The sequence below is a fragment of the Passer montanus genome, unplaced genomic scaffold (genome assembly GCF_014805655.1).
Source record: "Passer montanus isolate IOZ18808 unplaced genomic scaffold, ASM1480565v1 scaffold255, whole genome shotgun sequence".
Classification (NCBI taxonomy): Eukaryota; Metazoa; Chordata; class Aves; order Passeriformes; family Passeridae; genus Passer; species Passer montanus.
In genome coordinates this window covers 15140-36876 of record NW_024367206.1, presented here as the reverse complement: position 1 = coordinate 36876, position 21737 = coordinate 15140, and the positions used below count along the sequence as shown (strand labels likewise).

General features: G+C 55.1%; 1 protein-coding gene across 1 annotated transcript in view; it reads left to right on the top strand.

The window, feature by feature from the left end:
- Positions 1 to 4605: 4605 nt before the first annotated feature.
- Positions 4606 to 21737, top strand: part of SCARA5 (scavenger receptor class A member 5) — a gene marked incomplete at its 3' end in the record, with an annotated part of 31090 nt that continues 13958 nt past the window's right edge. The window contains exons 1-4 of the mRNA XM_039711919.1: positions 4606 to 4721; positions 9900 to 10028; positions 15250 to 15924; positions 19357 to 19437. Coding sequence (XP_039567853.1) covers positions 4610 to 4721; positions 9900 to 10028; positions 15250 to 15924; positions 19357 to 19437 — 997 coding nt within the window. The remainder of the gene's footprint in view (positions 4722 to 9899; positions 10029 to 15249; positions 15925 to 19356; positions 19438 to 21737) is intronic.

The following is a 21737-nucleotide window of genomic DNA, read 5'->3' as shown; positions in this document are numbered from 1 at the left end:
GGGGGGCCATTCCCGGTGTCCCGGCATTCCAGGATTCCCTGCCCGGCTGGGATTTGGGATCCCGGGAAAAGGGCGAGGCTGGAATATCGGGATGGAGCCGGGATTGTGGGGGAAATCACGGGAAGGAATTTTAAAGGGAAATTTGGGATTTTGGGAAGGAATTCCCGGCTGGGAGGGCGGGGAGGGGCTGGGCTGGAATTCCCAGGGAATCCCGGCGAGTGTCCAAGGAAAAGCTGGGATGGTGGGAGGGGTCCCCGCCCATGGAAGGGGGGTGGAACTGGAAAATCCTGGAATTCCCTTCCCACAAAAACCATCCCGGAATCCGAAGATCCCCTGGGATCACCCCTCAAGGAACGTCCCCCCCATTCCTGTTCCCTGGATCCTCCCGTTCCGGCTGCGGGGGTCCCGTTGTCCATAAAATCCTGGAATTGCGGCGCCTGGAAAAGCCCTGGGATCCAACCATCCCCAGCCCTGATCCCCGATCCCCCAAATCCAAGGGATTCCAATCCCTCCTGGAAAGGCAGGAAAACCTTTCCAGGCGGGAATTGTTCCCAAAATCCAACCGAACCTCCCTGGGTGCGAATTCCACCTGCAAATTCCACCTGGAAGTTCCTGGGAATGCCGGATCAGCGCCTGCCCTGGAGGTTTTCCATAAAAAATTCCAGCTGGGAGCCAGGAACGAGCTCGGGGAGAGATTCCCGAGGGAAAACACCAGCGGGAAAACCTGGGAAAGGGAAATTCCTCATAGAAATCCCTCCCGGAATTGTCTCCATGGGTGGCAAGGCGCAAATCCAACCCCATTCCATGGGGGAAGCAAATCCTTCCCCGATCCCAGCGAGCTCCAGCCCGGCCTGGCGCATTCCAGGGATCCAGAGGATTTGGGATCCGCTCCCGGCTCCGATCCAGCTCCTCCCGCCCGGGATCCGCAGGTTTGGGATCAGCTTTGGGGCTCTGGGTGTCTTTTCCAGCCCCACATTCCCAAAGAAACGGCTCGGATCCCGCTCTGCTCCCGCCTGGTTGGAATTCCTGCTCCCCGAGGGTTTTCCCTCCTCGGCAGCTCCAGAATTCCATGGAATGATTTCAGCTGCGGTGACACCAGCCGGCATTCCCGGCTCCGGAGCGGTTTTTATTCCCTTTTAATCATTTAAAATCCCTTTTTCCCCTCCCTCATCCCGCTTTTCCAGCAGAACCCAGAGGAGCAGGGCTGGAATCCATCGCGGAACAAATCCAGGGATGGAAACAGAGGAGGAGGAAAAGCAGCCAAATTCCGCTGGAATCTCCCGAAATCCAGGAAAACATCCCCAAATTCGGCCTTCCCTGGATTAAAACCAAATCCAGGCCCTTCCCTTCGTCCCGGATTGCCATTCCCTGCTCCCGCAGAGCCGAGGCCAAAGGGTTGGGATCATCCCAGACGCTCCCTCTGCCGCTCCGTGCCTCAGTTTCCCCGCGGGTGCGGCTCTCCCGCGGGCCGGGAATTGGGAGCGGAAGGATGGAAATGCCCTGGAACCGGGACACGGATCCGCCTCCTCCCCTCGGGCCGGAATTCCAGGGGAAAACTCCGCCCTTTTTCCTGGAGAGAACTTGGGGGATGCTCCTGGGGATATTCCAGCCCCGGCTTCCCGCGGGAATGTTCCAGCCCCGATTCCTCCAGTCCCGGTTCCATTTCCCGGGAATATTCCAGCCCCAAATCCCCATTTCTCCATTCCCAGGAATATTCCAGCCCCGATTCCCCATTTCTCCATTCCCGGGAATATTCCAGCCCCGAATCCCCATTTCTCCATTCCCGGGAATATTCCAGCCCCAAATCCCCATTTCTCCATTCCCGGGAATATTCCAGCCCTATTCCGCCTGTCCATGACCGGATTTCCCGGGAAATGCCCCTGTCCCGCTTTCCCGGTCCCGTTTTTCCCGGGAGTTGCTCCAGCTCCGTTCCCCGTGTCCCGGTACCCCCGGGAGAAATTTCCACCCCGGTTTCCCTTATCCCGTTTTATTCCAGCCCCAAATCCCCATTTCTCCATTTCCCGGGAATATTCCAGCCCTATTCCGCCTGTCCATGACCGGATTTCCCGGGAGATGCCCCTGTCCCGGTTTCCCTTATCCCGTTTTCCCCGGGAGATGCTCCCATCCCTGTTTCCCCTATCCCGGTACCCCCGGGAGGTGCTTCTGTCCCGCTTCCCCCTGTCCCGGTTCCCCCTGTCCCGGTTCCCCCGGGAGATTCCCCTGTCCCGCTCCCCCGGTCCCGGTTCCCCGGGAGTTTCCCATCCCGTTTTTCCCGGAGCACGCTCCGCTCCCGGTTCCCTCCTGCCCTGGCCCTGTCCCGGTCCCCTTATCCCGGTTCCCTTGTCCCGGTCCCCTTGTCCCGGTCCCCTTGTCCCGGTTCCCTTGTCCCGGTTCCCCTGCCCCGCTCCCCCTGTCCCGGTTTTCCCATCCCGTTTTTCCCGGAGGACGCTCCGTTCCCCGTTCCCTCCTGCCCTGGCCCTGTCCCGGTTCCCCCTGTCCCGGTTCCCCCGGGAGATTCCCCTGTCCCGGTTCCCCTGTCCCGCTCCCCCTGTCCCGCTCCCCCGGTCCCGGTTCCCCGGTTGCTATCCCGGTTCTCCCTGTCCCGGTTGCTATCCCGGTTCTCCCTGTCCCGGTTGCTATCCCGGTTCTCCCTGTCCCGGTTGCTATCCCGGTTCTCCCTGTCCCGGTTGCTATCCCGGTTCTCCCTGTCCCGGTTGCTATCCCGGTTCTCCCTGTCCCGGTTGCTATCCCGGTTCTCCCTGTCCCGGTTGCTATCCCGGTTCTCCCTGTCCCGGTTGCTATCCCGGTTCTCCCTGTCCCGGTTGCTATCCCGGTTCTCCCTGTCCCGGTTGCTATCCCGGTTCTCCCTGTCCCGGTTGCTATCCCGGTTCTCCCTGTCCCGGTTGCTATCCCGGTTCTCCCTGTCCCGGTTGCTATCCCGGTTCTCCCTGTCCCGGTTGCTATCCCGGTTCTCCCTGTCCCGGTTGCTATCCCGGTTCTCCCTGTCCCGGTTGCTATCCCGGTTCTCCCTGTCCCGGTTGCTATCCCGGTTCTCCCTGTCCCGGTTGCTATCCCGGTTCTCCCTGTCCCGGTTGCTATCCCGGTTCTCCCTGTCCCGGTTGCTATCCCGGTTCTCCCTGTCCCGGTTGCTATCCCGGTTCTCCCTGTCCCGGTTGCTATCCCGGTTCTCCCTGTCCCGGTTGCTATCCCGGTTCTCCCTGTCCCGGTTGCTATCCCGGTTCTCCCTGTCCCGGTTGCTATCCCGGTTCTCCCTGTCCCAGTTCCTGTCCCAGTTCTCCCTGTCCCGGTTCCTATCCCAGTTCTCCCTGTCCCAGTTTCCCCAGGGAAAGTTCTTGCCCCGAATCCCTGTGGGGCATTTTTGCCCTGACATTCCCAGGGGATGCTCCTGTTCCTGGTTCACCCTATCCCGGTTCCTATCCTGGTTCCTATCACAGTTCCTATTCCAGCTCTTATCCTGGATCCCCTGTCCCAGATCCTGTCCCAGATCCCCTGTCCCGGTTCCTATCCCAATTCCCCCTGTCCTGGTTCCCATCCCAGTTCTCCCAACCCCAGTTCCTATCCCGGTTCCTATCCCACTTCGGGGAGGGCTACCGAGTATCCTGGTTCCCATCACCGTTCCTATCCCAGCTCTTATCCCAGTTCCTATCCCAGATCCCCGGTCCCGGTTCCTATCCCGGATCCCCCTGTCCCAGTTCCTATCCCAATTCTCCCAGTCCCAGTTCCTATCCCAGTTCTCCCTATCCCAGTTCCTATCCCAGTTCTCCCAGTCCCGGTTCCTGTCCCAGTGTCCCGGGTCAATCTCTGTTTCTCCGTATCCCGCTTCCCCCGGGATGCTCCTTCCCCGTTCCCCATTCCCGTCCCTGCGGGGGATTTGAGAGCCCCTCTGGAATTCCCGGATGGTTTCTCCCCTTGGAAGTGGGAGCGGAGCTGGGAGTGCTGCTGGTGTAACGGGGGTGGGGGTGACAAACCCCAGCGGCACAACGTTCCCAGGGAAAACAGAATCCATGGATCTGCGCCTGCCCCAAACCCCGTCCAGCCAGCCTTGGGCACTGCCGGGGATCCAGGGATTCTCTGGGAATTCCAGCCCAGCCGGGAATTCCTTCCCAAGATCCCACCATCCCAAGCTCCCCTTTCCCACTGGAAGCCATTCCCTGCCTCCTGGCCCTCCAGCCCTTGCCCAAATCCCAGCTCTCCTGGAGCCTCTGGAAAAGGCTCCAAGCATTCCCTGGATCCTTCCCTGATCCCAGTGAACATTCCCAGCTCTCCCAGCCCTGGAGCAGCTCCGGGCTCTCCTCTCCAGCTCCGTGTCCCGCAGATTTTGGAATTCCGGAGCTGCAGGTGGGGTTGCACCTGCCCCATCACAATGCCAGAGCCGGGATTGGGATTGGGATTAGGATTGGCATTGGGATTGGGATTGGGATTAGGATTAGGATTGGGATTGGGATAGGGGTTGGGATCGGGATTGGGATTGGGACTGGGATTGGGATCGGGATTGGGGTTGGGATCGGGATTGGGGTTTGGATTGGGATTGGGATTGGGATGTGCCGAGGCCCAGCCCCGTGGCACATTCCCGTTTTCCTCCAGCAGGATGGAGAGCAAGGCCGTGGATCTCCACACCTTCTCCGAGCGGGAGAACGGATCCGTGCTGGAGGAGCCCTTGGAGGGACGGAGCCTTTCCAAGCTGAACCTCTGCGAGGATGGTGAGCGCGGATCCGCCTCGGGATCCACTCGGGATCCGCCTCTGGATCCACCCCAGGTTCCACCTTGGAATCCACCTCTGGATCCACTTTGGATCTGCCTCTGGATCCACCTCTGGATCCACCTGTGGATCCACTTCTGGATCCGGCTCCAGATCCACCCCTGGTTCCACCTTGGAATCCTCCTCTGGATCCACTCGGGATCTGCCTTGGGATCCGTGTCTGGATCCACTTCCAGATCCACCTTTGGATCCACCCCAGGATCTGTCTCCAGATCCACCCCTGGTTCTGCCTCAGAATCCACCTCTGGATCCACCTGGGGTGGATCTGCCTCTGGATCCACCCTTGGATCCTCCTCTGGATCCACCTCTAAACCCACCTGCAGGCTCTCCCCAGGATCCACTTTGGGATCCACCTTGGGATCCACCCCACAATCCAGCTCTGGATCCACCACAGGGTCCACCTTGGGATCCACCTCCTGATCCACCCCTGGATCCACCTCAGGATCCACCCCATGATCCACCTCCAGATTCACCTCTGGATCTGCCTCTGGATCCACCCCCGGATCCCCCCCCGGATCCACCTCGGGATCCCCCCAGGATCCGCCTTGGGATCCACCTCGGGATGCCCCCGGGACGCCCGGCGGGAGCGCGCAGAGCCCGCGGGAGCTGGGATTCCTGGGGAAGGAGCTCCGGATGTGGCTCCTGGCGGGCACAGGAGGCCGGGATGAGCTCAGCGCTCAGCTCCGGGCTCCGGCCGGGATTCCCAGCCCTGGGAATGGTGGATTCCGTGGTGGGAGCAGCACCGGGAGGTGTCCTGGCCTTGGCCCAGGTTTTCCAGGGATTCTGCGGTTCCCCATCCCTGGCAGTGCCCAAGGAAAGGTTGGAGAGGGCTTGGAGCAGCCTGGGATCGTGGGAGGTGTCCCTGGGATGGGATTGAAGGTCTATGGATCCCATCCCAAACCATTCTGGGATCAAGGACACTCAGGATCCATCCCCAGGGATTTTTATGGAATTCGGGGATGGAAAAGGGAAAGGAGACCCTTCCTGGAGTCCCAAATTCCCAGGGAAGCCCCTGGATCCCAAAATTCCTTCTCCAGGAGGAGTCGGGATGGGGCTGGATCCAGTGCCAGGCTGGGAGAGCTGGGAATGTTCACTGGGATCAGGGAAGGGACCAGGGAATGCTTGGAGCCTTTTCCAGAGGCTCCAGGAGAGCTGGGATTTGGGCAAGGGCTGGAGGACCAGGAGGCAGGGAATGGCTTCCAGTGGGAAAGGGGAGCTTGGGATGGTGGGATCTTGGGAAGGAATTCCCGGCTGGGAGGTGGGGAAGGGCTGGCTGAGCTGGCAACATCCAGCTCCGGATAAATTCCTGCTGGGAATGCTGCAAGGAACTCATGGAGGTGACTCCAAGGGGACCTGCGGGGGTAGGGACAGCTTTCCCACCCAGGAGATCCCTGAGTGTTGATCCCATTCCCAAAATCTCTGCTCCTGTCTCTTTCCACTTCCCAATCCTGCTGCTCCCATCCCTTCCCAGTGGGAAACCGCTGGAAGAGCCGGGAGGGAAGAGCTGGAGCCCCCCCAGGACTGATCCCAGAATTCCCAGCAAATCCCCTCCCTGCCTTTGGGGTTTTGATGGAATTCCGCCTGGAATTCTCGGGGCTCATCCCAAGGCGGGGCTCACCCCATTCCCAGGGGAGAGATCCCTGGAGCGGGATTTCTGGGAAGGGGCAGGAGCAGCGTCACCCCCCAGGGTGGGACCACCCGGATCCCGCCCGAATTCATGGAAAACTCCCGCGGGAAGGGACGAGGATCCATCGGGAGCGCGATCCAATCCTCCTGCTGGCCAGGAACGGCGTCCCCGCGCCTTTTCCAGGGTTTCGGGGAGCCCGAATCCCGGAATCCCGGCTGTTTTCCTCCTCCCGCTCCCCGGAGCCTGGGCAGGGGCAGGAAATGTTCGCTTTTCCTTGGATCCCGGCCCTCTCCACGGGCAAACGCTGCCGGCCGCGCTTCCAAGGGCCGGGAATGGGAGTGGGTGGATCGGGGCGCGCCGCCAGCCCCTCCCGGGCTGTCCCGGGAGACGCTGGAAGCGCCAAAAGTCAGGAAAACATCGGCGCCCTCCTCACCCCGCGGCTCCTTCCCAGGAACTCTGGGCGGGGAGCGGGGGATGGGATCCAGCTGGAGCATCCCGGGTCCCACCTGAGCCGCATTCCCGCGGGATCCATCCCGCAGCTCATCCCCGGGCTCCGGAGTTTCGGGATCCGCCCACCGTAACCCCTTCCCGGCTGGAGCTTTTCCAGGCATCCCTGTTCTCCCGGGAGGGACACGCGGGGACAGCCCTGGAGCTCGGGGAGGACCAGGGAAAGGGTCCCTGGAATTCTGGGATCTCCCCATCCAGGGGTTCCGTCGCTGGAATTCCAGGGAGCAGCTCGATCCCACTGGGATGGGGCGAGACCCCACCTGGGCCTGGCGGGGATGGGGCAGGCTGGAGCTGGGAATTGTCCTGGGATGGGATCCCAAATCCCAGCGGGAATGGCCCAGGCTGGAGCTGGGAATTGTCCTGGGATGGGATCCCAAATCCCAGCGGGAATGGCCCAGGCTGGAGCTGGGAATTGCTGTGGGATGGGATCCCAAATCCCAGTGGGAATTGGATCCTAAATCCCAGTGGGAATGGCCCAGGCTGGAAGTGGGAACTGCTCTGACAGGGAATGAGATCCCAAATCCCAGCAGGGATGGCCAAGGTGGAAGTGGGAATTGCCGTGGGATGGGATCCCAAATCCCAGTGGGAATGGGCCAGGCTGGAAGTGGGAATTGCTGTAGGATGTGATCCCAAATCCCAACAGGGATGGGATCCCAAATCCCAGCAGGAATGGGCCACGCTGGAAGTGGGAATTGCTCTGACAGAGAATGGGATCCCAAATCCCAGTGGGAATGGCCCAGGCTGGAGCTGGGAATTGCCATGGGAATGGGATCCCAAATCCCAGCAGGAATGGGATACCAAATCCCAGCGGGAATGGCCAGGGTGGAGCTTGGAATTGCTCTGACAGGGAATGGGATCCCAAATCCCAGTGGGAATGGCCCAGGCTGGAGCTGGGAATTGCCATGGGAATGGGATCCCAAATCCCAGCAGGAATGGGATACCAAATCCCAGTGGCATTGGCCAAGGTGGAAGTGGGAATTGCTCTGACAGGGAATGGGATCCCAAATCTCAGCAGGGATGGGGCAGGCTGGAGGTGGGAATTGCCGTGGGATGGGATCCCAAATCCCAGTGGGAATGGGCCAGGCTGGAGCTGGGAATTGCCATGGGAATGAGATCCCAAATCCTAGTGGGAATGGGATCCCAAATCCCAGTGGGAATGGCCCAGGCTGGAAGTGGGGAATTGCCCTGGGTTGGATCCCAAATCCCAGCGGGAATGGGATCCCAAATCCCAGCAGGAATGGCTCAGGCTGGAGCTGGGAATTGCCATGGGATGGGATCCCAAATCCCAGTGGGAATGGCCAAGGCTGGAAGTGGGAATTGCTCTGACAGGGAATGAGATCCCAAATCCCGGCAGGGATGGGCCAGGTTGGAGCTGGGAGTTGCTGTGGGATGGGATCCCAAATCCCAGTGGGAATTGGATCCTAAATCCCAGTGGGAATGGCCCAGGCTGGAAGTGGGAACTGCTCTGACAGGGAATGAGATCCCAAATCCCAGCAGGGATGGCCAAGGTGGAAGTGGGAATTGCCGTGGGATGGGATCCCAAATCCCAGTGGGAATTGGGAATTGCCATGGGATGGGATCGCAAATCCATCCAGGGATGGGATCCCAAATCCCAGCAGGAATGGGCCAGGCTGGGGCTGGGAATTGCCATGGGAATGGGATCCCAAACCCCAGCAGGGATGGGATCCCAAATCCCAGCAGGAATGCTCCAGGCTGGATCCGGCCGTGGATCAGCGCTGTCTCCATCCAGGAGGTTTGGATTTGGGGTTCCCCTCTCCTGCGGGATGAGGGGCTCTGGGTCGGAGCCTCGGGGCTCCCAGAGGCACAGAACACCCGGATGGAGGCTCCAGGTGGGAATTCTGCGCTTTTCCTCCTCTTCCGTTGGTGTCTCCTTGGGGAAACTCGGATCTGGGAAAGGGCAAATAGAGCAGGAGTGAAAATGCTGGGAAAATCTGCTCCCAGAAACCCGGTGTTCCTGCCAGGGTCCAACAGGGAATGCCTTGGGTGGGAAGAGACCTCCAAACCCATCCCATTCCATGGAGAGGGACACTTCCCACCATCCCGGGGTGCTCCAAGCCCATCCAACCTTTCCTTGGGCACTGCCAGGGATCCAGGGATTCTCTGGGAATTCCAGCCCAGCCGGGAATTCCTTCCCAAGATCCCACCATCCCAAGCTCCCCTTTCCCACTGGAAGCCATTCCCTGCCTCCTGGCCCTCCAGCCCTTGCCCAAATCCCAGCTCTCCTGGAGCCTCTGGAAAAGGCTCCAAGCATTCCCTGGATCCTTCCCTGATCCCAGTGAACATTCCCAGCTCTCCCAGCCTGGCTCTGGATCCTGCCCCATCCCGATTCCTCCTGGAGAAGGAAATTTGGGATCCAGGGGCTGCCCTGGGAATTGGGGACTCCAGGAAGGGTCTCCCTTCCCTTTTCCATCCCTGAATTCCATAAAAATGCCTCGGGATGGATCCTGAGTGTCCTTGATCCCAGAATCCTGGAATGGTTTGGGATGGGATCCAGGGACCTTCAATCCCATGATCCCAGGATGATCCAAATCCACCCTTGGGCACTTCCAGGGATCCAGGGATTCTCTGGGAATTCCTTCCCAAGATCCCACCATCCCAAGCTCCCCTTTCCCACTGGAAGCCATTCCCTGCCTCCCGCCCCTCCAGCCCTTGCCCAATCCCAGCTCTCCTGGAGTCCCTTGGGATGGGGAAGCGGCTCCCGGGATTCCCTGGAGCTCAGGGATTTCCTTGGAGCCGCATCCCACGGGATTTCCCTGCTGGGAAGCCCATCCTGGCTCCATCCCGAGGATCCCGGAACGCTTTGGGTGGGAAGGGACCCCCAATCCCGCCCCATTCCCGCCATTCCCAGGTGGCTCCAACCCCTCCCAGCCTCTCCTCGGGCGCTTCCAGGGATGGATCCCGGGGTGATCCCGGCATTCCCGGCGTTCCAAGGCTCTGCTGATCCGTGTTCTGCTCCCTCGGCAGATCCCGGCCCGAGGAGGCGGCCCTGGCCCTGCCGCGGCCGGGTGGGCTCGGTGGCGGCGCTGAAATATTCCGTGGTGGGGCTCTACCTCCTGGTGCTCCTCATCCTGGTGGGAATCTTCATCCTGGCAGGTGAGGCTGGCCCCGCTCCCCGCCCGGAACTTCCAGAAGCTTCCGTGGAATCCCGGCCCGGGAGGGTTTTTGGGTCATCCCGGGGAGGGGAAGGTGGGATCCAGCAGAAAAAGAAACAACCAGGCCAACAAAAAAAGCCAAGACCCATAAAAACCCCAAAGAATTCTTAAAAAAACCCCCCCCAAAAAAAACAAAAAAAAACAAAAAAAAAACCCCATTAAAACCCCAAAGAATTCTAAAAAACAAAAAAAAAATCTCGGGAAAAAAAAAACCAAAAACCCATTAAAACCCCAAAAAATTCTTAAAAAAACAAAAAAAAACCCCATTAAAACCCCAAAAAATTCTTAAAAAAACAAAAAAAAACCCCATTAAAACCCCAAAAAATTCTTAAAAAAACAAAAAAAAACCCCATTAAAACCCCAAAGAATTCTAAAAAACATTAAAAAAAATCTCGGGGGAAAAAAAAAACCAAAAACCCATTAAAATCCCAAAGAATTCTAAAGGTATCCCCCAAAATCCATAAAAGATCCCAAAGAATTAAAAAAAAATCCCCCCAAATATCCAAAAAAACACCAAAAACCCATAAAACCCCCAAAGAATTAAAAAAAATTTTAAATTAAATTTAAAAAAACCAAACAAAAACCCATTAAAACCCCAAAGAATTCTAAAAATAAAATTAAAAAAAATCTCTGGAAAAAAACCAAAAACCCATTAAAACCCCAAAAATTCTAAAGGTACCCCCAAAAAACCCCAAGATTCCATAAAAACCCTAAGAACTCAAAAAAAATCCCCCCAAATATCCAAAAAAACACCAAAAACCCATAAAACCCCCAAAGAATTTAAAAAAAAATTAAAATTAAATTTAAAAAAACCAAACAAAAACCCATTAAAACCCCAAAGAATTCTAAAACAAAATTTTAAAAAATCTCTGGAAAAAAACCCCATTAAAACCCCAAAAATTCTAAAGGTTCCCCCAAAAAATCCCAAAACTTAAACCCCCAAAGAATTCTAAAAATAATTTTAAAAAATCTCTGGGAAAAAAACCCAAAAACCCATTAAAACCCCAAAGAATTCTAAATCTACCCCCCAAAAACCCCCAAACCCCCTAAAAGATCCCAAGGAATTCCAAAAAAATCCCTCCAAATATCTAAAAAAACACCAAAAACCCATAAAAACCCCAAAGAATTTTAAAAAAAATCCCTCCCCAAAACCCCAAACCCATAAAAAAACCTCCAAAGAATTCTAAATAATACCCCCCAAAAAAACAAAAAAAAAACCCCAAACCCATAAAAACTCCCAAAGAATTCTAAAAAATACCAACAAAAACCCAAAAACTCATTAAAAACCCTAGAAATTCTAAAAATACCCCCAAAGAAAACCCAAATAAGCCCAAAACCCCATAAAAAACCCCAAAGAATTCCAAAAGAATCCCCCAACAATCAGAAAAAAAACCCCAAACCCATTAAAAACCCCTAGTTATTCTAAAAATTTTTGGGAAAAGACCAAAAAAACCCCAGAAGCCATAAAAAAAACCCCAAAGAATTGGGAAAAAACCCCAAAAACAAAACAAAACAAAAAACACCAAATCCCATAAAAAACCCATTAAATACCCATTACAAACCCATTAAAAAACCCCAAGAATTCGAAATAATTAAAAAAAATTCCAAAACCACCCTAAACCCCATAAAAAAACCCATAACCACCCATAAAAAACCCATTTAAACCCCATATTAAAACCCCAACAATTTGGAAAATAAAAACTCCAAAAAATCTGAAAAGCCCTCAAAAACCCATAAAAGACACAAAACCCCACCATTTAAAACCCATTTAAAAATCCTAAAAATTTGGAGGAAAAAAAAAACCAAAACAAAACCCCAACAAAAATCCCAAAATCCCCCAAAAACCCATAAGAAACCCATAAAACAAACATTAAAAAAACATTAAACACCATTAAAACCCCAAAGAATTCGGAACCTTCCCTCCTCCAAAAAATCCCCAAAACCCTCAAAACCCCATAAGAAACCCATTAAAAAACCCCCAAAAATTTGGGAAAAAAACCCCAAAAAAATCCCAAAATCCCACAAAAACCCACAAAAAACCCATGAAAAAAACCATTAAAACCCCAAAAAATGGAAAAAAAAAATCCCAAAACCCCATAAAAAACCCCATAAAAACCCCATTAAAAACCCCAAAGAATCAAAAAAAAAAATCCCAAAACCCCATAAAAACCCATAAGAAACCCATTAAAAAACCCATTAAAAAACCCATTAAAAAACCCATTAAAAAACCCATTAAAAAACCCATTAAAAAACCCATTAAAAAACCCATTAAAAAACCCATTAAAAAACCCATTAAAAAACCCATTAAAAAACCCATTAAAAAACCCATTAAAAAACCCATTAAAAAACCCATTAAAAAACCCATTAAAACCCCAAAGAATTCGAAACCCTCCGTCCTCCAAAATATCCCCAAAACCCTCAAAACCCCATAAGAAACCCATTAAAAACCCCCAAAAATTTGGGAAAAAAAAACCAAAAAAATCCCAAAATCCCACAAAAACCCACAAAAAACCCATGAAAAAACCATTAAAACCCAAAAAAATTAGAAAAAAAACCCCAAAAATCCCCAAAACCCATAGAAAACCATTAAAAACCCCAAGAATTCGTAAAAAACCCAAAAGCAAAAAATCCCAAAAACTCATTTAAAAAAACCATTAAAAACCCATTTAAAACCCCAAAGAATATGGGAAAAAATCCCAAAACCCCCCCAAAACTCATTAAAAACATTAAAAAGCCATTAAAAACCCCAAAGAATTCGGGAAAAAAAAATCCCAAAAACCCATAAAAACCCCATTAAAAAAAAATTTAAAAAACAAACAAAAAAAAAAACCCAACCAATCCTAAAACCCCAAAAACCCATAAAAAACTCATTAAAAAACCATTAAAAAACCATTAAAAACCCCAAATAATTTGGAAAAAAACCAAAAAACCCAAAAAAAACCCCCCAAAAATCCCCAAACCCCATCACCCCCACCCAGGCAAATCCACGGCTGTGGCTTTCAAATTCAGATTTCAAATTTCTTTCAAAATGTTAAAATTTTGGGATTTCAAGCCGAGATTCTGGATTTGGATTTTGAGCTGGGGATGGGCCGTGGAAGTCTGAAATTCCACAGGGAAGGAATTCCCACTATCCCGGGCTGCCCCGAGCGCCGCCCGACCTGTCCCGGGATGTTTGGGGTGGGTTTGGCCAGGAATTGTTTGGGATCCGGCCGGGGCCGTGTGGCCTTCTGTGGGAAAGGGTTGGGAAAAGGGGCAGCGCCACAAATCCAAGGGAACACTCGGGATCCAGCAGGAAAAAAACCCCAAAACAAAAAAAACCAATAAAAACAAACAAACAAACAAACAAAAAAAACAACAAAAACAAACAAAAAACCCCAACAAAAACAAACAAAAAACCCAACAAAAACAAACAAACAAAACCCCAACAAAAACAAACAAACAAACAAAAAACCAACAAAAACAAACAAAAAACCCCAACAAAAACAAATGAACAAACAAAACAACAAAAAACAAACAAACAAACAAAAAACCCCAACAAAAACAAACAAACAAAACCCCAACAAAAACAAACAAACAAAAAAACAACAAAAACCAAGCAAACAAACCAAAAAACCAACAAAAACAAACAAACAACCAAAAACCCCACCAACCAACCAAAAAAAATCAACAACCAAAAAAACCCCAAAAAACAAAAAAAACCCAACTCATAAAAAAACCCCAAAGAATTCAAAAAAAACCCCCAAAACCTCCCAAAAAAAACCCCCAAAAACCCATAAGAAACCCCAAATAATTTGAAAAAAATCCCCCAAAACCCCATAAAAACCCCATTAAAAACCCCAAAAGAATTTTTTTAAATCCCCAGCGGGCACGGGATGTTTTCCTCTCCGGAGCCAGAGTTTCCCACATGGATCTGGGGCGGTTTGGTGTTCCCTGGGAATTCCCATCCCTGTATCCCGACCCCTGATCCCCCCAATCCACGAAAAAGCCGCTGAGCCTGCGGCTGGGGCTCCCATCTCCAACTTTTTCATGGAATGAGGTTGGAAAATTCCTTGGGCTCCCTGATCCCCACACCCACCCGGGTTTAAATCCCGCAGGAATTATCCCGGCACGTTCCAGGGCTCCCGCCTCCCCTTTCCCAAATTTCGATGTCGAAGCCCCTTGGGAATGCCTGGAATTCCCACCCAGCCCCTGCACAACCTTTTCCATGAGGGAATTGTTCCTCATTCCAACCTGAACTTTCCCCGGCAAAACTCGAGGCTGTTCATAAATAACAACAAAATCCCAAATTTCCCGAGGTTTTTCCCCAGGGAATTTTTTCTCCTGTAGTTTTCCATCCTTCCCGCGGGATCTGTTCCACCTGAGCCCCCCCAAATCCCTCAGATCCGCCCCCAACATCCAAACTGGGATGAGCAGAGGGAACCGAGCCTCGTCCCGTGCCAGGAGGAGAATCCCAGCCGGAATTCCGGGATAAACTGTGGGATTCGGGAACAGGGGTTGGGAAGGTGCCGGGAAGAACCTGATTCCAGCTTGGAGAGGGCTTGGAGGGACAGGGGGAGGTGTCGGGGTTGGGATGGGGTGGGATTGGAGGTCCCCTCCCACCCAAACCATTCCAGGATCCTCTGGAGCTGCCGGGGTGGCTCCAGGCTGGAGTTCTGTCCCAGCAGAGAAATAATTTGGGATGCGGCTCCAAGGGGAAAAAAAAATAGGATCCAGGGAATTCTTGGAGCTGCTTCCTGAGCCCAAAGGGGCTCCAGGAGAGCTGGGATTTGGGCAAGGGCTGGAGGGGCAGGAGGCAGGGAATGGCTTCCAGTGGGAAAGGGGAGCTTTGGATTGTGGGATCTTGGGAAGGAATTCCCGCTGAGCTGGAATTCCCAGAGAATCCCTGGGAATGTCCCAGGAAAGGTGGGACGGGCTTGGAGCACCCCGGGATGGCGGGAAGTGTCCCTGTCCAGGTGGAACGGGACGAGCGTCACGGTTCCTCCCCACCCAAACCATTCCAGGATCCTCCAGCCCCAACCTCCTTCCGCAGCCTTGGATTCCAGGAGGGAATGACGGGGGAACCTCCTGGGCTGGGAATTCCCCCTCCAGGCCCCGAGGAGCCGGGAATGCCCTGGGGAGGATCCCAGGGCTCCTCCTGACCTCCGGCGCTCTCTTCCCGGCAGTGTCCCGGCCCCAGGCGTCCCCCGAGGAGCTGCAGGCGCTGCTGGGCGACGTCCGGCGCCTCAACGAGACCCTGCGCCAGCTGCAGCTGCAGCTGCTGCACCCGCCGCCCAGGGCCGAGCTGCTGGAGCACGTCTGGCGGCTGCAGGACCTGCTGCAGAACCACTCGGACGCGCTGCTGCTGCTGTCGGGCTCGCTGCAGCGGCTGCAGGGGCTCCTGGGGGGCCTGCAGGGCCAGGCCGGCCAGGCCGAGCGCTCGCTGGCGCGGCTGCGGGACGCGCTGGCCCAGCAGGGCGACGCGGCCCAGCTGGAGCTGTCGCGGCTCTGGGTGGACGCCAACGGCAGCCGGCTGCTCCTGGAGCACCACCAGCACCTCCTGGGCCACCTGGGCGGGCGGCTGGACGCCCTGGGCGAGCAGGTGGCCGTGCTGGGCGGGGCTGTGGATTCCATGAACCGCAGCTTCTCCTACGACATCCGCGTGCAGCATTCCCGGCTCCGGGACCTGCAGGGGCTCCTGGGCAACGCCAGCGCGGACGCGTGGAGGATGCGGGCGGCGCACGCGGCCATGGAGCGGCAGCTGAGGCTGGAGCTGGCCCTGCTCAACAACGTCACCGAGGAGCTGCGCATGAAGGACTGGGAGCATTCCGTGGCGCTCCGGAACATCTCCGTGATCCGGGGTGAGTGGTGGCACCGGGAGTGGTCCCCGCGCTCCTCTGGGGGGTCAGCCCGTCAGGGATTGGAGAATCCCTGGGTTCTCCAGCTGGAGAACAGCTCCAGTGGAGTTGTTCAGGTTGGAAAAGCTCGCCGAGGTCATGGAGTCCAGCTGGTTGCCACCAATGATCCGTGTCCCCCCATGTCCACGTCATTTTAATCTCGACTCCAAACTGCCCTGGGCCTGTTCCAATGCTTCACAGCCCTTTCCATGAAGGAATTGTTCCCAATATCCAACTAAACCTTCCCTGGCACAGCCTGAGACCCTTTTCTCATCCTCTTTCTTGTTTCTCGGGAGCAGATCCCAAATCCCACCTGGCTCCAGCTGTTACACGCTCCAGCCCCTCCAGGTCTCTCCGGTTGGGAAGGTCCCAGACCCACCCAAATCCATCCCCGCTCAGGTGTCTCCACCCCCTTGGGCTCTCCAAATATTCCCCATCCATGGTTTGGAAGGAAGCTCCCAAGGTTCCCTCAAAGATGCCAGGAAAACCCAACCTCCCCCATGCCATCTTCTCCTCCTTTCCCACCCTCAGCCCTTCCCAAATCCTGGAACTGTTTGGGTGGGAAGGGCCCTTAAATCCCATCCCGTTCCAACTCCAACACCTTCCCCTGTCCCAGGCTGCTCCCAGCCTGGCCTTGGACACTTCCAGGGATCCAGGGGCAGCCGCAGCTGCTCTGGGAATGCCGTGCCAGGGAGGGGGAACCCCACGGAGAAGCCCAGGAGATCCCAGTGGGAGCTCCAGGCCGGAGCAGGAGATTGGGAGCAGCTCCTGTCCCATTCTCCACCTGCGGAGACCCCGCAGGCTGTTGCTCATTCCCGGTGCTTCCAGATGGAATTCCAGCTGGAATTCCAAGGCCAGGGCTGGTGCCAAGGCACTTGTTCCCCTTTTCCAGCTGCTGGGCCGGAGGGGATGGACGTGGTTGATCCCCAGGAGATCCATCCCTCTGGAATCCCAACAGCTCCTGGGGTGCTTCCCCTCATCCCTGGAGTTCGTAGGCTCCTGATCCCTGGTTTTGGGATGCTGGGATCACCCTGCCCCAATTGCTTCGATATTTCCCTATTTCCGCACTCCTCAGATCCCACTTTTCCCTCCCCATCCATGGGGATGACGTCACCTGCTCTGGGATGAAGCCACCAAGGGTGGGACCCGTCACGGAGCCCTGGCGCCGCGTTATCCCAGAACAAACCCCTTCCCAAGGGCCGGCACCGGATTTATCAGCCCTGACACATTCCTGGCACCCCAAACTCCCCTCTCCTCCCATCCCATGGATGATTCCCGGGGCCTCGTGCCCAGCTGGATTCGTCCCAGCTCCAGATGTCCTTGGGTGAGTCCGTCCTGTTCCCGGCTGGATTTGGCCGAGCCATTCCCTGCCTGCCTGGGGGGGCCCTGCTCCTTCTCCCCGAATCCTCGCCCATCCCAAGCTCCGGATCCTGGATCCTGGAACTGGGCGGTGGCAGCTTGGGAAGGTCCCCAGGCTCCTCTCCAGCATCCCAGGATTGCTCCCAGTGCCCCACGGCTCGGGAAGGACAACGCGGAGGAGTTTTGGGTCTTGGGAGTCACCACGAGGGAGAATTCCCGGGATCCGCTCGGTGGATCCCTGGGTGGGATGTGCTGGATCCCAGCAGGTCCCCAAGGTGACGGGACGGTCCCGCCCCTCAGGAAACCTTCATCCCACTGGGATTGGAGGGTGGGAAGCAGGAATGGGATTTCCCAGGTGTGACCCTCAGGAGCTGTGGGGTGGGAAGGGCTGGGAATGCCCGGGAGCCTCTCCCAGCCCCATTCCCGGTTTTCCTCCAGCCCAGCAGCTCCATGTCCTGTCCCAAGAGCTGCCCCTGGGATGGGACCGTCCCTGGGAGCATTCCAGGAAATCTGTGCCTGCCCCATCCCTGGAAAGGGATGGGGCACCCTGGAAGTGCCCATCCCAAGGGTCTGGGATCCATCCCAAGGGTCTGGGATCCATCCCAAGGGTCTGGGATCCATCCCAAGGGTCTGGGATCCATCCCAAGGGTTTGGGATCCATTCCAAGGTCTGGGATCCATCCCAAGGGTCTGGAATCCATTCCAAGGTCTGGGATCCATCCCAAGGGTTTGGGATCCATTCCAAGGTCTGGGATCCATCCCAAGGGTCTAGGGTCTATCCCAAGGATCTAGGGTCCATCCTTGCAATCCAGAGTCCATTCCTGGGTTCTGAGGTCCATCCCTAGGATCTGGGGTCCATCCCAACAGTCTGGAGTTCATTCCTGGGATCTGGAATCCATTCCTGGGATCCAGAGTCCATCCCTGGGATCCGGAATCCATCCCTGGGATCCTGAGTCCATTCCTGGGATCCGGAATCCATTCCTGGGATCCGGAGTCCATCCCTCCATCCCCTCAGCCCCGGGAGCAGTTCATTCCCTGGGGAAGAGACAGCCAGGGCCACTAATTCCATATTTCCCATCATCATTTCCTATCCCAAACCGTCTCCAGCTTGGGATGTTTCCCAACCTTGACGTGGTTCAGGATCCCACTCTGGATCTCATTCTGGGTCCTGCTCTGGATCCCATTCTGGATCCCACAGTGGATCCCACTGATTCCCACAGAGCATTCCCAGATCCCAATTCCCGATCCATTAAAACACATCCCTGCTCTTCCCGCCCCTTTTCCAGCGCCCGGAGCTCCGCCTGGGTCTCAGCTTCCCGAGTTCCCGGCTTTCAGGATTTCTCGGAAAACATTTCCCAGTCCTCGCCCTGGATGGGTGGGAATGACCCTTCCCGGCCTCTCCCTGCCCCCTTTTCTCTCATCCCAGGAATATTTTTTTCTTCCCTGTTACTTTTCTCTTCAAATTCCTTCTTCCCATTGTTTTGGCTCCCGATTATTTTCAGCTTTTGGGATTTGAGCCTTTGCAGGATGAGGGATAAAACCCGGGATTGGGATTTTCTGCAAGTTCCTGGGATTTTACCAAAATCCCGCTGTCAATCCTCTCCTCAAGGATCATCTCCAGAATTCCCAGAGGATCACCCCAGCTGGACAAATGGAATGCATTCCTGTCCCTGGATGATCCTTAACATCCTTTCCAAACCCCCAAAATTCCAGGATTCTAGGAACATTCCCAAAATGCGTATTTTCCCTGATTTCTTGCAATGATTTCATTGGGAATGTCCCGGCTTTTGGTCTAAAGGAAAATTCCTGGAGTCGCACTCAAGGTGGAGCTTCCAGGTGGATTTTCCTGGCACTTGGAGCAAGCTGGTGGAATCCAGTTTGGAATTTAGGATCCACAAATCCCGGAAGTTTAAAATCATGGAAAACTGCTTTGTCCCGGCTTTGTTCCCACATTTCTCCACGATCTGGGATCTCCCGGAGCTCCTGCTGTGCATTCCCGACTCCGGGATGTGATTCCCGCTCTCCCCTTGTGTTCCAGGACCACCGGGACCCAAAGGAGACCGAGGCACGGAAGGGATGGAGGGAGAGCCCGGCCTTCCCGGCCTTCCCGGGGTCCGAGGTAAGGAAAACATTCCCAAATTCCCCCCAAATCCCATCCTGAAATAACCCGGCTGATCCAAACCCAACGGGACAACTCCCAGTGATTCCCGACCCATCCCTTGGGACGTCCCAGCTCCTGAGGGACACGAGGATGGATCTGCTCTCCCAGATCCTGGATCTGCTCTCCCGGCTCCAGGACATCCATGCTGATATTCCCAGATTTCCAGGGTGTCCCAGCCAGGCTGGAGCAGGAATTGGCCGCCCCATTCCCAAGCGGAGCCTTCCAAGGCACCAGGGCTGGGATTGCTGCTGGATCCCTCTGGCAGATCCCGGGAACCCGGCAGAGGGGTCTTGGCCCTGGGATTTTTCCAGAATTTTCTTTTTCCAACATCAGCAATGCAATTTTTCCCACCCCTCCCTTCTGAATTCCACTGTTTTTGGGAGGAATTCCATTGGAAGCCACCAGAGAACATTCCCACCCTGCGGAAGACTTGGCTCCAGCTGTTTTTAATTTGAAGGAAACCTGGGAATGCTGCTCTGCTTCCAGGGGCTGGGAATGGTGGAGGTGGGGCAGGATCCCCTCAGGGACACCTTTGTCCCGTGGAGGTGACGGGATCCATCCTGCTGGGAGCAGGGATCCACTGGGATCCCACAGCATGGAGCTCCAGGGCCAGGACCAGATCCAGGTTTGGATTCACATCCAGGTCCGGTTCCAGGAGCGGGCCCAGGTCAAGGTCCAGATCCAGACCCAGATGTGGATCCAGATCCAGGTCAAGTTCTAGGAACAGATCCAGATCCAGACCCAGGCCCAGGTGTGGATCCAGATCCAGGCCCAGATGTGGATCCCGATCCAGATCTGGATCCAGATCCAGATCCAGATCCGGATCCAAGTCCAGATCCAGACCCAGACCCAGATGTGGATCCAAATCCAGGTCAAGTTCTAGGAACAGATCCAGATCCAGACCCAGACCCAGGTGTGGATCCAGATCCAGGCCCAGATGTGGATCCAGAGCCAGATCTGGATCCAGATCCAGGTCAAGTTCTAGGAACAGATCCAGATCCAGACCCAGACCCAGATGTGGATCCAGATCCAGGTCAAGTTCTAGGAACAGATCCAGATCCAGACCCAGACCCAGGTGTGGATCCAGATCCAGGCCCAGATGTGGATCCAGATCCAGGTCAAGTTCTAGGAACAGATCCAGATCCAGATCCAGGCCCAGGTGTGGATCCAGATCCAGGCCCAGATGTGGATCCAGATCCAGGTCAAGTTCTAGGAACAGATCCAGATCCAGACCCAGACCCAGGTGTGGATCCAGATCCAGGTCAAGTTCTAGGAACAGATCCAGATCCAGATCCAGACCCAGGTGTGGATCCAGATCCAGGCCCAGATGTGGATCCAGATCCAGATCCGGATCCAGATCCAGATCCAAGTCCAGACCCAGACCCAGATGTGGATCCAAATCCAGGTCAAGGTCCAGGAGCAGATCCAGATCCAGATGTGGATCCAGATCCAGATCCAGGTTTGGAGTCATAACCAGGTTAAAGTCTGGGTCCAGGTTCAGCTCCAGGTCTAAGTCCAGGTTCAGGTCCAAGTCCAGGCCCAGATGTCGATCCAGATCCGTGTCCAGTTCAATGTCCAAGACCGGGACCAGGACCAGGTCCAGGTCAAGGTCCAGATCCTGACCCAAGTCCAGATTCAGATTTGGATCTGGATCCAGGTCTAGTCCATATCCAGGACCAGGTCCCGACCAATCCCTGCTATCCCCTGCTCCAAACCCACCCCACAGGACTTTGGATGTCAGAGGCAGGTCCAGATCCAGACCCAGACCCAGATCCAGACCCAGACCCAGACCCAGATCCAGACTCAGACCCAGACCCAGATCCAGACCCAGACCCAGACCCAGACCCAGACCCAGACTCAGACCCAGACCCAGACCCAGACCCAGACCCAGACCCAGACCCAGTTCCAGACCCAGACCCAGACCCAGACCCAGACCCAGACTCAGACCCAGACCCAGTTCCAGACTCAGACCCAGACCCAGATCCAGACTGAGACCCAGATCCAGACCCAGGTCCAGACTCAGACCCAGACCCAGACCCAGGTCCAGACTCAGACCCAGACCCAGACCCAGACCCAGATCCAGACCCAGATCCAGACCCAGATCCAGACTCAGATCCAGCTCCAGCTCCAGCTCCATGCCTGGAATCCTCTGCTCCAAGGATTCTGAGGCACCGGACCTTGCTGGGTCTGCTTTGGGCTCAAACCCTGGGATTTTGGGATCGCTCCTTCCCAGGCCCAGCCCAGCGAGGCAGAGCCAG